This window comes from Rhinichthys klamathensis, unplaced genomic scaffold (genome assembly GCF_029890125.1).
Source record: "Rhinichthys klamathensis goyatoka isolate OS25496 unplaced genomic scaffold, OSU_Roscu_1.1 h1tg000504l_1, whole genome shotgun sequence".
In the NCBI taxonomy this organism is placed as follows: Eukaryota; Metazoa; Chordata; class Actinopteri; order Cypriniformes; family Leuciscidae; genus Rhinichthys; species Rhinichthys klamathensis.
The window spans coordinates 406,598-419,133 of record NW_026606985.1 but is presented as its reverse complement, the minus strand read 5'-3'; the positions used below and the strand labels follow the sequence as shown (position 1 = coordinate 419,133).

General features: G+C 56.1%; 1 protein-coding gene across 1 annotated transcript in view; it reads left to right on the top strand.

Moving 5' to 3' along the window:
• Nucleotides 1–12,062, top strand: part of atad3 (ATPase family AAA domain containing 3) — a 33,096-nt gene extending 21,034 nt beyond the window's left edge. Inside the window, exons 12-16 of the mRNA XM_056237941.1 lie at nucleotides 933–984; nucleotides 1,909–1,979; nucleotides 10,497–10,664; nucleotides 11,169–11,277; nucleotides 11,755–12,062. Of these exons, the coding sequence (XP_056093916.1) occupies nucleotides 933–984; nucleotides 1,909–1,979; nucleotides 10,497–10,664; nucleotides 11,169–11,277; nucleotides 11,755–11,997 (643 nt within the window). The 3' untranslated portion in view covers nucleotides 11,998–12,062. The remainder of the gene's footprint in view (nucleotides 1–932; nucleotides 985–1,908; nucleotides 1,980–10,496; nucleotides 10,665–11,168; nucleotides 11,278–11,754) is intronic.
• The last annotated feature ends 474 nt before the right edge of the window (nucleotides 12,063–12,536 follow it).

Genomic DNA, 12,536 nt, shown 5'->3' with positions numbered 1-12,536 from the left:
GTTGTGTGTCGAGCTGTTGTGTGCGAACTGGTGTGTGTCGAACTGATGTGTGTCGAACTGTTGTGTGTCGAACTGTTGTGTGTCGAACTGTTGTGTGTCGAACTGTTGTGTGTCGAACTGTTGTGTGTTGAGCTGTTGTGTTGACCTGTTGTGTGTCGAACTGTTGTGTGTCGAACTGTTGTGTGTTGAGCTGTTGTGTGTTGAGCTGTTGTGTTGACCTGTTGTGTGTCGAACTGTTGTGTGTCGAACTGTTGTGTGTTGAGCTGTTGTGTTGACCTGTTGTGCTTCAGGCTGCTGCTGTTTGTGGATGAAGCCGATGTGTGTGTCGAACTGATGTGTGTCGAACTGTTGTGTGTCGAACTGTTGTGTGTCGAACTGTTGTGTGTCGAACTGTTGTGTGTCGAACTGTTGTGTGTTGAGCTGTTGTGTGTTGAGCTGTTGTGTTGACCTGTTGTGTGTCGAACTGTTGTGTGTCGAACTGTTGTGTGTTGAGCTGTTGTGTGTTGAGCTGTTGTGTTGACCTGTTGTGTGTCGAACTGTTGTGTGTCGAACTGTTGTGTGTTGAGCTGTTGTGTTGACCTGTTGTGTGTTGAACTGTTGTGTGTCGAACTGTTGTGTGTCGAGCTGTTGTGTTGAGCTGTTGTGTTGACCTGTTGTGTTGACCTGTTGTGTTGAGCTGTTGTGTTGACCTGTTGTGTTGACCTGTTGTGTTGAGCTGTTGTGTTGACCTGTTGTGTGTTGACCTGTTGTGTTGAGCTGTTGTGTTGACCTGTTGTGTTGAGCTGTTGTGTTGACCTGTTGTGTTGACCTGTTGTGTTGAGCTGTTGTGTTGACCTGTTGTGTGTTGAACTGTTGTGTGTCGAACTGTTGTGTGTCGAGCTGTTGTGTTGAGCTGTTGTGTTGACCTGTTGTGTTGACCTGTTGTGCTTCAGGCTGCTGCTGTTTGTGGATGAAGCCGATGCATTCCTGCGCAAGAGGTCCACGGTGAGTCTCAGATCTGTTCACACGCGCGACACACTGAGTGCCTTAACCTGCAGTTCCTCCACTGGCCACTAGAGGCGGCTGCAGAAGAGACTCAGTCCCATAGACCCGCATGTTAAAATGCCCAACTTTACAGCAGAAAAACACATGTTTACAGTCTGGAGCTAAAAGTGGTTTTGCTCTATATCGCTAATGTTGCTCTTCATGACGGGCATGAGTTTAGCATGGACTGAATAACGCTCTCTGCGATGCGGCGCGGACCGACACGTATGCGCAGGAATCCCTGTCACGCGCTCAGAGCAATATTACTGCATGATACATGTTTAACTAGCAGAACACAGCATCACCACACACACACACATTACAGATTTGCACAACACTTCTGTGTCTCGTCCGGCTGCCGCGCGCGTCCTGCCCTTCACACCGGAGTCTCCCTCAGATCTGCTCCTGCTCGTGGCGTCTGTCAGCTTTAGGATCCTGTAATACTGTTGTCTTTCATCAGTTTAATAAAGAACTCTCTCGCCTCAGACGCTCCGCTCCGTCTGTTGACGTGTTTCCATTGGGCGTATTTTCAATTCGCAATTTCAATTTGCACAATTTGAAGGGTAGCGGAAACGCGGCGACTGTCACGTTTAGTTATGTCTTTTGACTATTATAACTATAACTAATTTTAACTATTGGCTTTACATCAAGTCAGCTGACACTTTAGCGCGAGGCCACTAGCATATAGCATTAGCTCCTTAGCCTGAGCTAGCGTGATCACGTGCAGCTAGGGGGCGTGGCTTCAGCAACAGCTCCTCAGCTCCACCCATGCCCCGCCTCTTTGCCCATCTTCGTTTATCCGGCAGTGACGCGCTGCCAAGATGGCGACGTCGACTCCGCCCACATCAGCTGACATGTGTGTGTGTGTGTGTGTGTGTGTTTCAGGAGAAGATCAGCGAGGATCTGCGAGCGACTCTAAACGCATTCCTGTACCGCACCGGAGAACAGAGCAACAAGTAAACGCACACACACACACACTCTCTATCTCTATCTCTCACTCGCCCGTCTGTCTCTCTGACACACTCTCCCGTCTGTCTCTCTGACACACTCTCCCGTCTGTCTCTCTGACGCACTCGCCCGTCTGTCTCTCTGACGCACTCGCCCGTCTGTCTCTCCGACACACTCTCTATCTCTCACTCTCCCGTCTGCCTCTCCGACACACTCTCTATCTCTCACTCTCCCGTCTGTCTCTCCGACACACTCTCTATCTCTCACTCTCCCGTCTGCCTCTCTGACACACTCTCCCGTCTGTCTCTCTGACGCACTCGCCCGTCTGCCTCTCTGACGCACTCCCCCGTCTGTCTCTCTGACGCACTCGCCCGTCTGTCTCTCTGACGCACTCGCCCGTCTGTCTCTCTGACGCACTCGCCCGTCTGTCTCTCTGACGCACTCGCCCGTCTGTCTCTCTGACGCACTCGCCCGTCTGTCTCTCTGACACACTCGCCCGTCTGCCTCTCTGACACACTCGCCCGTCTGTCTCTCTGACACACTCTCCCGTCTGTCTCTCTGACACACTCTCCCGTCTGTCTCTCTGACACACTCTCTATCTCTCACTCTCCCGTCTGTCTCTCTGACGCACTCGCCCGTCTGTCTCTCTGACACACTCTCTATCTCTCACTCTCCCGTCTGTCTCTCTGACGCACTCGCCCGTCTGTCTCTCTGACGCACTCGCCCGTCTGTCTCTCTGACGCACTCGCCCGTCTGTCTCTCTGACGCACTCGCCCGTCTGTCTCTCTGACGCACTCGCCCGTCTGTCTCTCTGACGCACTCGCCCGTCTGTCTCTCTGACGCACTCGCCCGTCTGTCTCTCTGACGCACTCGCCCGTCTGTCTCTCTGACACACTCTCCCGTCTGTCTCTCTGACACACTCTCCCGTCTGTCTCTCTGACACACTCTCTATCTCTCACTCTCCCATCTGTCTCTCTGACACACTCTCCCGTCTGTCTCTCTGACACACTCTCCCGTCTGTCTCTCTGACGCACTCGCCCGTCTGTCTCTCTGACGCACTCGCCCGTCTGTCTCTCTGACACACTCTCTATCTCTCACTCTCCCGTCTGTCTCTCTGACACACTCTCCCGTCTGTCTCTCTGACACACTCTCCCGTCTGTCTCTCTGACGCACTCGCCCGTCTGTCTCTCTGACGCACTCGCCCGTCTGTCTCTCTGACGCACTCGCCCGTCTGTCTCTCTGACGCACTCGCCCGTCTGTCTCTCTGACACACTCTCTATCTCTCACTCTCCCGTCTGTCTCTCTGACAAACTCGCCCGTCTGTCTCTCTGACACACTCGCCCGTCTGTCTCTCTGACACACTCGCCCGTCTGTCTCTCTGATGCACTCTCTATCGCTATCTCTCTATCTCTCACTCTCCCGTCTGTCTCTCTGACACACCCGTCTGTCTCTCTGATGCACTCTCTATCTCTCACTCTCCTGTCTGTCTCTCTGAGACACTCGCCCGTCTGTCTCTCTGACGCACTCTCTATCGCTATCTCTCTATCTCTCACTCTCCCGTCTGTCTCTCTGACACACTCTCCCGTCTGTCTCTGACACTCGCCCGTCTGTCTCTCTGACGCACTCGCCCGTCTGTCTCTCTGATGCACTCTCTATCGCTATCTCTCTATCTCTCACTCTCCCGTCTGTCTCTCTGACACTCGCCCGTCTGTCTCTCTGACACACTCACCCGTCTGTCTCTCTGACGCACTCTCTATCTCTATCTCTCTCTCTCACTCTCCCGTCTGTCTCTCTGACACACTCTCCCGTCTGTCTCTGACACACTCGCCCGTCTGTCTCTCTGACGCACTCTCTATCGCTATCTCTCTATCTCTCACTCTCCCGTCTGTCTCTCTGACACACTCTCCCGTCTGTCTCTCTGACACACTCTCCCGTCTGTCTCTCTGACACACTCACCCGTCTGTCTCTCTGACACACTGCCCCGTCTGTCTCTCCGACGCACTCGCCCGTCTGTCTCTGACACTCGCCCGTCTGTCTCTCTGACACACTCGCCCGTCTGTCTCTCTGACACACTCGCCCGTCTGTCTCTCTGACACACTCGCCCGTCTGTCTCTCTGACACTCGCCCGTCTGTCTCTCTGACACACTCGCCCGTCTGTCTCTCTGACACACTCGCCCGTCTGTCTCTCTGACACACTCGCCCGTCTGTCTCTCTGACACACTCTCCCGTCTGTCTCTCTGACACACTCACCCGTCTGTCTCTCTGACGCACTTGCCCCGTCTGTCTCTCTGACGCACTCGCCCGTCTGTCTCTCTGACACACTCGCCCGTCTGTCTCTCTGACACACTCGCCCGTCTGTCTCTCTGACACACTCGCCCGTCTGTCTCTCTGACACACTCGCCCGTCTGTCTCTCTGACACACTCACCCGTCTGTCTCTCTGACACACTTGCCCCGTCTGTCTCTCCGACGCACTCGCCAGTCTGTCTCTGACACTCGCCCGTCTGTCTCTCTGACGCACTCTCCCGTCTGTCTCTCTGACACACTCACCCGTCTGTCTCTCTGACACACTTGCCCCGTCTGTCTCTCCGACGCACTCGCCCGTCTGTCTCTCTGACACACTCGCCCGTCTGTCTCTCTGACACTCGCCCGTCTGTCTCTCTGACACACTCGCCCGTCTGTCTCTCTGACACACTCGCCCGTCTGTCTCTCTGACACACTCTCCCGTCTGTCTCTCTGACACACTCGCCCGTCTGTCTCTCTGACACACTCGCCCCGTCTGTCTCTCCGACGCACTCGCCCGTCTGTCTCTGACACTCGCCCGTCTGTCTCTCTGACGCACTCGCCCGTCTGTCTCTGACGCACTCTCCCGTCTGTCTCTCTGACACACTCGCCCGTCTGTCTCTGACACACTCGCCCGTCTGTCTCTCTGACGCACTCTCTATCGCTATCTCTCTATCTCTCACTCTCCCGTCTGTCTCTCTGACACACTCTCCCGTCTGTCTCTCTGACACACTCACCCGTCTGTCTCTCTGACGCACTCTCTATCGCTATCTCTCTATCTCTCACTCTCCCGTCTGTCTCTCTGACACACTCTCCCGTCTGTCTCTGACACACTCGCCCGTCTGTCTCTCTGACACACTCTCTATCGCTATCTCTCTATCTCTCACTCTCCCGTCTGTCTCTCTGACACACTCTCCCGTCTGTCTCTCTGACACACTCACCCGTCTGTCTCTCTGACACACTTGCCCCGTCTGTCTCTCCGACGCACTCACCCGTCTGTCTCTCTGACACACTCACACGTCTGTCTCTCTGACACACTCCCCCGTCTGTCTCTCTGACTCCTCGTCTGTCTCTTTGACGCACTCACCCGTCTGTCTCTCTGACACACTCGCCCGTCTGTCTCTCTGACACACTCTCCCGTCTGTCTCTCTGACACACTCACCCGTCTGTCTCTCTGACACACTCGCCCGTCTGTCTCTCTGACACACTCGCCCGTCTGTCTCTGACACTCGCCCGTCTGTCTCTCTGACACACTCGCCCGTCTGTCTCTCTGACACACTCCGCCGTCTGTCTCTCTGACACACTCCGCCGTCTGTCTCTCTGACGCACTCGCCCGTCTGTCTCTCTGACGCACTCGCCCGTCTGTCTTCCCGAACGCACTCGCCCGTCTGTCTCTTTGACACACTCCCCCGTCTGTCTCTCTGACAAACTCCCCCGTCGGTCTCTCTGACACACTCCCCCGTCTGTCTCTCTGACTCCCCGTGTCTCTTTGACGCACTCACCCGTCTGTCTCTCCGACGCACTCACCCGTCTGTCTCTCTGACGCACTCCCCCGTCTGTCTCTTTGACACACTCCCCCGTCTGTCTCTCAGACACACTCACCCGTCTGTCTCTCTGACACACTCCCCCGTCTGTCTCTCTGACTCCCCGTCTGTCTCTTTGACGCACTCCCCCGTCTGTCTCTCTGACACTCTCCGCCGTCTGTCTCTCTGACACACTCCCCCGTCTGTCTCTCTGACACACTCCCCCGTCTGTCTCTCTGACTCCCCGTGTCTCTTTGACGCACTCACCCGTCTGTCTCTCCGACGCACTCACCCGTCTGTCTCTCTGACGCACTCCCCCGTCTGTCTCTTTGACACACTCCCCCGTCTGTCTCTCTGACACACTCACCCGTCTGTCTCTCTGACACACTCCCCCGTCTGTCTCTCTGACTCCCCGTCTGTCTCTTTGACGCACTCCCCCGTCTGTCTCTCTGACACTCTCCGCCGTCTGTCTCTCTGACACACTCCCCCGTCTGTCTCTCTGACACACTCCCCCGTCTGTCTCTCTGACACACTCCGCCGTCTGTCTCTCTGACACACTCCCCCGTCTGTCTCTCTGACACACTCCCCCGTCTGTCTCTCTGACACACTCCCCCGTCTGTCTCTCTGACGCACTCCGCCGTCTGTCTCTCTGACGCACTCGCCCGTCTGTCTCTCTGACGCACTCCCCCGTCTGTCTCTGACACACTCCCCCGTCTGTCTCTCTGACTCCCCGTCTGTCTCTTTGACGCACTCACCCGTCTGTCTCTCCGACGCACTCCCCCGTCTGTCTCTCTGACACACTCCCCCGTCTGTCTCTCTGACTCCCCGTCTGTCTCTTTGACGCACTCCCCCGTCTGTCTCTCTGACACTCTCCGCCGTCTGTCTCTCTGACACACTCCCCCGTCTGTCTCTCTGACACACTCCCCCGTCTGTCTCTCTGACACACTCCGCCGTCTGTCTCTCTGACACACTCCCCCGTCTGTCTCTCTGACACACTCCCCCGTCTGTCTCTCTGACACACTCCCCCGTCTGTCTCTCTGACGCACTCCGCCGTCTGTCTCTCTGACGCACTCCCCCGTCTGTCTCTGACACACTCCCCCGTCTGTCTCTCTGACTCCCCGTCTGTCTCTTTGACGCACTCACCCGTCTGTCTCTCCGACGCACTCCCCCGTCTGTCTCTCCGACGCACTCCCCCGTCTGTCTCTCTGACGCACTCCCCCGTCTGTCTCTCTGACACACTCCCCCGTATGTCTCTCTGACTCCCCGTCTGTCTCTGACACACTCCCCCGTCTGTCTCTCTGACACACTCCCCCGTCTGTCTCTCTGACACACTCTGCCGTCTGTCTCTCTGACACTCCCCCGTCTGTCTCTCTGACGCACTCGCCCGTCTGTCTCTCTGACGCACTCGCGCGTCTGTCTCTCTGACACACTCCCCCGTCTGTCTCTCTGACACACTCCGCCGTCTGTCTCTCTGACACACTCCGCCGTCTGTCTCTCTGACGCACTCGCCCGTCTGTCTCTCTGACGCACTCGCCCGTCTGTCTTCCCGAACGCACTCGCCCGTCTGTCTCTCTGACACACTCCCCCGTCTGTCTCTCTGACTCCCCGTGTCTCTTTGACGCACTCACCCGTCTGTCTCTCCGACGCACTCACCCGTCTGTCTCTCTGACGCACTCCCCCGTCTGTCTCTTTGACACACTCCCCCGTCTGTCTCTCTGACACACTCCCCCGTCTGTCTCTCTGACACACTCCGCCGTCTGTCTCTCTGACACACTCCCCCGTCTGTCTCTCTGACGCACTCCCCCGTCTGTCTCTCTGACGCACTCCCCCGTCTGTCTCTCTGACGCACTCCGCCGTCTGTCTCTCTGACGCACTCCGCCGTCTGTCTCTCTGACGCACTCGCCCGTCTGTCTCTCTGACGCACTCGCCCGTCTGTCTCTCTGACGCACTCCCCGTCTGTCTCTCTGACGCACTCCCCCGTCTGTCTCTCCGACGCACTCCCCCGTCTGTCTCTCCGACGCACTCCCCCGTCTGTCTCTCCGACGCACTCCCCCGTCTGTCTCTCCGACGCACTCCCCCGTCTGTCTCTCCGACGCACTCCCCCGTCTGTCTCTCTGACGCACTCCCCCGTCTGTCTCTCCGACGCACTCCCCCGTCTGTCTCTCCGACGCACTCACCCGTCTGTCTCTCCGACGCACTCACCCGTCTGTCTCTCCGACGCACTCCCCCGTCTGTCTCTCCGACGCACTCCCCCGTCTGTCTCTCCGACGCACTCGCCCGTCTGTCTCTCTGACGCACTCGCCCGTCTGTCTCTCTGACGCACTCGCCCGTCTGTCTCTCTGACGCACTCGCCCGTCTGTCTCTCTGACGCACTCGCCCGTCTGTCTCTCTGACGCACTCCCCGTCTGTCTCTCTGACGCACTCCCCCGTCTGTCTCTCCGACGCACTCACCCGTCTGTCTCTCTGACGCACTCCCCCGTCTGTCTCTCTGACGCACTCGCCCGTCTGTCTCTCTGACGCACTCGCCCGTCTGTCTCTCTGACGCACTCCGCCGTCTGTCTCTCTGACGCACTCCCCCGTCTGTCTCTCTGACGCACTCGCCCGTCTGTCTCTCTGACGCACTCGCCCGTCTGTCTCTCTGACGCACTCCGCCGTCTGTCTCTCTGACACACTCCCCCGTCTGTCTCTCTGACGCACTCGCCCGTCTGTCTCTCTGACGCACTCCCCCGTCTGTCTCTCTGACGCACTCCGCCGTCTGTCTCTCTGACACACTCCCCCGTCTGTCTCTCTGACACACTCGGCACACTCCCCCGTCTGTCTCTCCGACGCACTCACCCGTCTGTCTCTCCGACGCACTCACCCGTCTGTCTCTCCGACGCACTCCTCCGTCTGTCTCTCTGACACACTCCCCCGTCTGTCTCTCTGACGCACTCGCCCGTCTGTCTCTCTGACGCACTCCCCCGTCTGTCTCTCTGACGCACTCCGCCGTCTGTCTCTCTGACGCACTCCCCCGTCTGTCTCTCTGACACACTCGGCACACTCCCCCGTCTGTCTCTCCGACGCACTCACCCGTCTGTCTCTCCGACGCACTCACCCGTCTGTCTCTCCGACGCACTCCTCCGTCTGTCTCTCCCCCGTCTGTCTCTCCGACGCACTCACCCGTCTGTCTCTCCGACGCACTCACCCGTCTGTCTCTCCGACGCACTCCTCCGTCTGTCTCTCTGACGCACTCCCCCGTCTGTCTCTCTGACGCACTCGCCCGTCTGTCTCTCTGACGCACTCGCCCGTCTGTCTCTCTGACGCACTCGCCCGTCTGTCTCTCTGACGCACTCCCCGTCTGTCTCTCTGACGCACTCCCCCGTCTGTCTCTCTGACACACTCCCCCGTCTGTCTCTCTGACTCCCCGTGTGTCTCTTTGACGCACTCACCCGTCTGTCTCTCCGACGCACTCACCCGTCTGTCTCTCTGACACACTCCCCCGTCTGTCTCTCTGACACACTCCCCCGTCTGTCTCTGACACACTCCCCCGTCTGTCTCTCTGACACACTCACCCGTCTGTCTCTCTGACACACTCCCCCGTCTGTCTCTCTGACGCACTCACCCGTCTGTCTCTTTGACGCACTCACCCGTCTGTCTCTCCGACGCACTCACCCGTCTGTCTCTCTGACACACTCACCCGTCTGTCTCTCTGACACACTCCCCCGTCTGTCTCTCTGACTCCCCGTCTGTCTCTTTGACGCACTCACCCGTCTGTCTCTCTGACGCACTCCCCCGTCTGTCTCTCTGACACACTCCCCCGTCTGTCTCTCTGACACACTCCCCCGTCTGTCTCTCTGACTCCCCGTCTGTCTCTTTGACGCACTCACCCGTCTGTCTCTCTGACACACTCACCCGTCTGTCTCTCTGACACACTCCCCCGTCTGTCTCTCTGACGCACTCCCCCGTCTGTCTCTTTGACGCACTCACCCGTCTGTCTCTCCGACGCACTCACCCGTCTGTCTCTCTGACACACTCACCCGTCTGTCTCTCTGACACACTCCCCCGTCTGTCTCTCTGACTCCCCGTCTGTCTCTTTGACGCACTCACCCGTCTGTCTCTCTGACACACTCGCCCATCTGTCTCTGACACACTCGCCCGTCTGTCTCTCCGACACACTCGCCCGTCTGTCTCTCTGACACACTCGCCCGTCTGTCTCTCTGACACACTCGCCCGTCTGTCTCTCCGACACACTCCCCTGTCTGTCTCTCCGACACACTCGCCCGTCTGTCTCTCTGACGCACTCCCCCGTCTGTCTCTTTGACGCACTCACCCGTCTGTCTCTCCGACGCACTCACCCGTCTGTCTCTCTGACGCACTCACCCGTCTGTCTCTCTGACACACTCCCCCGTCTGTCTCTCTGACTCCCCGTCTGTCTCTTTGACGCACTCACCCGTCTGTCTCTCTGACACACTCCCCCGTCTGTCTCTCTGACTCCCCGTCTGTCTCTTTGACGCACTCACCCGTCTGTCTCTCCGACACACTCGCCCGTCTGTCTCTCCGACACACTCGCCCGTCTGTCTCTCCGACACACTCGCCCGTCTGTCTCTCCGACACACTCCCCCGTCTGTCTCTCTGACACACTCGCCCGTCTGTCTCTCCAACACACTCGTCTGTCTCTCGCTGGTGTGTTTATCGTGTGTGTGTGTGTGTGTGTGTGTGTGTGTGTGTGTGTGTGTGTGCAGGTTCATGCTGGTGTTGGCCAGTAATCAGCCTGAGCAGTTTGACTGGGCCATAAACGACCGAATCGACGAGATTGTGAACTTCATGCTGCCGGGACCCGACGAGAGGGAGAGACTCGTGCGGCTGTACTTCGACCGATACGTGCTGGAGCCGGCCACTGGAGGACGCCAGTGAGACACACACACACACACACACACACTCTTACACACACACCGATACGTGCTGGAGCCGGCCACTGGAGGACGCCAGTGAGACACACTCTGACACACACACTCTTACACACACACCGATACGTGCTGGAGCCGGACACTGGAGGACGCCAGTGAGACACACTCTGACACACACACTCTTACACACACACCGATACGTGCTGGAGCCGGACACTGGAGGACGCCAGTGAGACACACTCTGACACACACACTCTTACACACACACCGATACGTGCTGGAGCCGGACACTGGAGGACGCCATTGAGACACACTGATTGATTGATTGATTGGTTGGCTGATTGGTTGATTGGCTGATTGATTGATTGATTGGTTGGCTGATTGGTTGGTTGATTGGTTGGTTGATTGGCTGATTGATTGGCTGATTGATTGGTTGATTGGCTGATTGATTGATTGGTTGATTGATTGATTGATTGATTGATTGATTGATTGATTGATTGTGTTTAGGCGGCTGAAGCTGGCTCAGTTCGATTACGGGCTGAAGTGTTCGGAGATCGCCAAGCGTGTGGACGGCATGTCTGGACGAGAGATCTCTAAACTGGGCGTGGCCTGGCAGGTCTGTCCCTCGCTCAGCTACACATGCTAACCTCACAAACTACACACACTGCAAATAATGTTCATTAAATCATTGTCTGACATTGTCTTTTTACTAGTTGAACTTGTAAAATATTGTGAAAATCCAAATTGATTAAAATCGTCACCTTAAAGGGACAGTTCACTTTAAAATGAACATTAGCCCATGATTCACTCTCCCTCAAGCCATCCTAGGTGTGTATGACACTCTTCTTTCAGACGAACACAAGCAGAGTTATATTAAAATGAAATGTCTATCCATCATAAAAGTGCATGTTATGTTTTATATTAGGTGCATTTAATATAACTGATTGTGTTCGTCTGAAAGAAGAGTGTCATACACCTAGGATGGCTTCAGGGAGAGTAAATCATGGGCTAATGTTCATTTTTGGGTGAACTGTCCCTTTAAGCAGAAGTTGAATGTCCCGCAGAGGCTCATGGGTTGTGTGTGTGTGTGTAGGCGGCGGCGTACGCGTCCGAGGACGGGGTCCTGACGGAGGCCATGATCGAGGCCCGTGTGGACGAGGCGGTCCGACAGCACCAGCAGAAGATGGACTGGCTTCATGGAGAAGGAGTGCTGGTGCCAGAAACACCCGCTAAAGGCTCGAAGACGGGCTTCACGCCTACGCTCACGGCACAGGAAGTGCTCAGCCCCCGGCAGGAAGTGACATCAGAGAGCAAACCTGACGGGACTCCAGTTTAACGCTGGTTTAGCGTCGCGCTCATGTGTTAGAAGCGATGATAACCGCAGTAACTCGCTCGTGTGTGTGTGTCCGTGGCTGGAAACGGCCCTTGTGTCTGACAGTAAACTTTCATTTCTTACGTCTGAAACATGTTTTTGTCTGCTTGAGTCAAACATGGACTGATTCAAAAATGTTTACCTTGAATGTAATGAGTTACATCTGCAAATGCATAAAGTTGACTAACAACATGAATATACGCATGATATTTTGTTGTAGTATATTTAATATAATTAAAGTTATATAACTGACTTAAAGAAGTAGTGCTACAGAACAAGACACGCCATGAAAGGATTTAAAATCTAAATCTTTGTGAAATCCAGTGTTTCCCATACATTCATTAATTTGTGGCGGCCCGCCACAATAGCAACGCTGACCGCCACGGATTGATTTTCAAATTTTTAACTATTTAATATGGGTAAATAGTATTTTATTGTAGAGCTGCGCGCAGCTAGCTTGCTCCCTCCCTCTCTCTCACTCTCACACACACAAACTGACAACG